The sequence below is a fragment of the Borostomias antarcticus genome (genome assembly GCF_949987555.1).
Source record: "Borostomias antarcticus genome assembly, chromosome: 19".
Lineage (NCBI taxonomy): Eukaryota > Metazoa > Chordata > Actinopteri > Stomiiformes > Stomiidae > Borostomias > Borostomias antarcticus.
Window position 1 is genome coordinate 12,173,412 of NC_140252.1, and position 2,639 is coordinate 12,176,050.

Here is a 2,639-nt window from a genome sequence, read left to right on the forward strand (position 1 = left end):
AGACTGAACTGGTGGAGAGGAGGGAGGGATGGAGTGAACCACCAGGGAGGGGAGGTGACAGAACAACATTGAGGACTCAGTTTAGTGTCTCAGGCTGAGGAGCTACTCTACCTGTTTCTACCTATGCTTGTACTCCGAGGACATTAACATCTTTAAATTTAAGAGCATCAGCAGTGAACAGAGACATGACAGTCCAGCCAGAAGACTGGTAACACACCAGATTAAATGACAAACACATTCATGTCTGAGGAATGTCTGTCGAATATCTTCAGGGTGACAATGAGGAGAACACATTTTCTAAACCAGGGGTAGAACAGAGCGTAAATAATGGGGTTTAATGTGGAGTTCAAGTAGGCCAACCAAAGAAGCACCTCCAACAGTATCCCAGGTGTGCTGAAGCCTGTGTAAGGATCTACAATGGAGTTAACAAAGTAAGGCATCCAGCAGAATATGAACACACTCACTACAATTCCCAGCGTCCTCGCTGCCTTGAGCTCTGAGCGCTTTGACACGGTGCTCCTCCCACCTCCCTCGTTAGCCTCTCCTGCCCCCCTTCCTCCTCCATAGCTGGTGTCCTCTATCCTCCTGGAGTGCTGCCGGGCCACCTGGAAGACCTTGCTGTACAAGCCTACTATGACAAAGATAGGAAAGAAGAAGCCTATGAGTGGGTCCAGGGTCCCCCAGAGAGAGTTAAACACAAAAGTGCAACTGCCCAGGCAGTAGATGGATGCCAGGAAATCCTCCAGCCCTGCCAAGTTAGCCTTAGAGTACATCAGGCTGTAGCAGTACAGGGCTGCGATCGCCCAGCTGGCGGTGATCATGAGCCAGGCCACGGGCATGGTGATGCGAGCGGCGTAGCGGAGAGGGTGGCAGACGGCCTCGTGGCGGTCGATGGCGATGGAGACGAGGTGGAAGATGGAGACGGAGGTGAGGTAAAAGGAGAAACTGGAGCATAGGAGGCACATGGCATCGCCATAGTACCAGCAGCCCCAGACCAACCTCACAGTGCTTACCGGCATCAGGATACCCCCTACTAACAGGTCTGCCAGGGCCAGGGACATCACTAGCATGTTGGTGGGATTGTGGAGCTGCTTGAAGTGGGCAATGGAGACGATCACCACAGCGTTGCCCAGGATGGTGACCAGCATTCCTGACACGAACACCAGGTAGAGCCCCACCTTAGCCCCAGCACTGAACACCGATCTGGGGCAGGACAGGTTGGAGGTTGGATAGCACCACTGGTCCTCAGGATGAGCCATGGCCAGAGATGTGTATGAACGATAGACTATGAACTATATTTATATCATAAAACATAATATAGTTAATATATCATACATAATAATAGTATATATGTCTATATGCAATATAGTTTAAACTACATCCCTAATATGAACTACAGACTATAAACGACAAACTATACATCATATAATATATAACAATATGTCTATATAAACTATGCAATATAGTCTATACTACCAAACAGTATAAGCCTTTGACCATGGTCCTGTAAACACATCAAACAGATGAGCAATCAGACAAACAAACACACATACAGCAACCAGAATGTTCAAGGTCCAAGATGATCAGTTTGTTCTCATGTCAGGGTGAGAGACTGAGGAGGAGTGAAGGCAACAATGACATTTATATCTTTATTATTCCTGAAGGTACACCCCTCTACTGACCTATACTCCAGTCACAACCGGCCACATGAATCACCTGTTGCATACCGTATCTCTCTGGCTTTGTCTAATTTGCATATAGGAGTGTGTGTTTGTGTCTGTGTGCATTCATTTTTCATGACAATCTAAACTACATTGGTGTATGCTGCTTTCTGTAGTTGGGTTTACCTTCCTCTAAAAGTTCAACTTTTGGTAACACTTTTTAATAAGTCCACACTATGAAGCATTATTTGAGTACAGCAGTGGAGGCTCGTCCATTGAGGCAGGGGAGGACAGTCCTCCTCAGTTTTTGGAGAGAATAGAGGGATTAAAATATAAATATATTAATTTATTTATTAATAATTAATATTATCTCAGTTTTGTTCATAAAGCAGGTTTTCCCTATGGATAAAAACCCATTATTGACATTCTAAAGCTCCAACAGTGACATAACATGCAGCTGGAGGACCCATAGATATCTATGGAAGGCTAGCCTTTCTTTTCTCTTAAATCAATGTAATGCCTTTTTTTCTTGCGAATTTGTGATTGGCCAAAACGCTGAAAATTTTCAGCAAGGGAGGACAGTACTCCGCCCCTGTCTGATCAGGATTCAGATATTGACATTTTGTTAGTCCAATCACATTCCAGATTCCAGATTTACCACAAGGAAGGCCGATTGAGTCGGCGTTGATGTCTGTGTTTCTCTTCCCTGTGCCATTGGAGACTTTGTGTGTGTTGCTCCATAATATAATACATCCGAAAGTATTATACGACATATTATACATCAAACTGTTCGTCTATTTGTCTTGATTCTAGCCATCTAAATATCCAAGCTGACATAAATACTTTTTGAGCTAGAGCCGTTTGAACACGACAGTTCCACTGGCTGGCTATAGCCGGTAACGTAGCTACGAGGTGCACGTCAGGCTACGGCATAGGCAGGCGCGCAGATTGGCTGGAGGCGCAAACTGTTGGCAACTC

At 45.4% G+C, this 2,639-nt stretch overlaps 1 protein-coding gene across 1 annotated transcript; it reads right to left on the bottom strand.

Annotated features, from left to right (window-relative positions):
• Window positions 1-221: 221 nt before the first annotated feature.
• On the bottom strand, window positions 222-1,259 carry LOC311321963 (trace amine-associated receptor 13c-like; the record flags this gene model as incomplete). Its single annotated transcript, XM_084453976.1, has 1 exon — window positions 222-1,259. One exon carries the CDS (start codon window positions 1,257-1,259, stop codon window positions 222-224), a length of 1,038 nt encoding a protein of 345 aa, XP_084310102.1.
• Window positions 1,260-2,639: the final 1,380 nt, after the last annotated feature.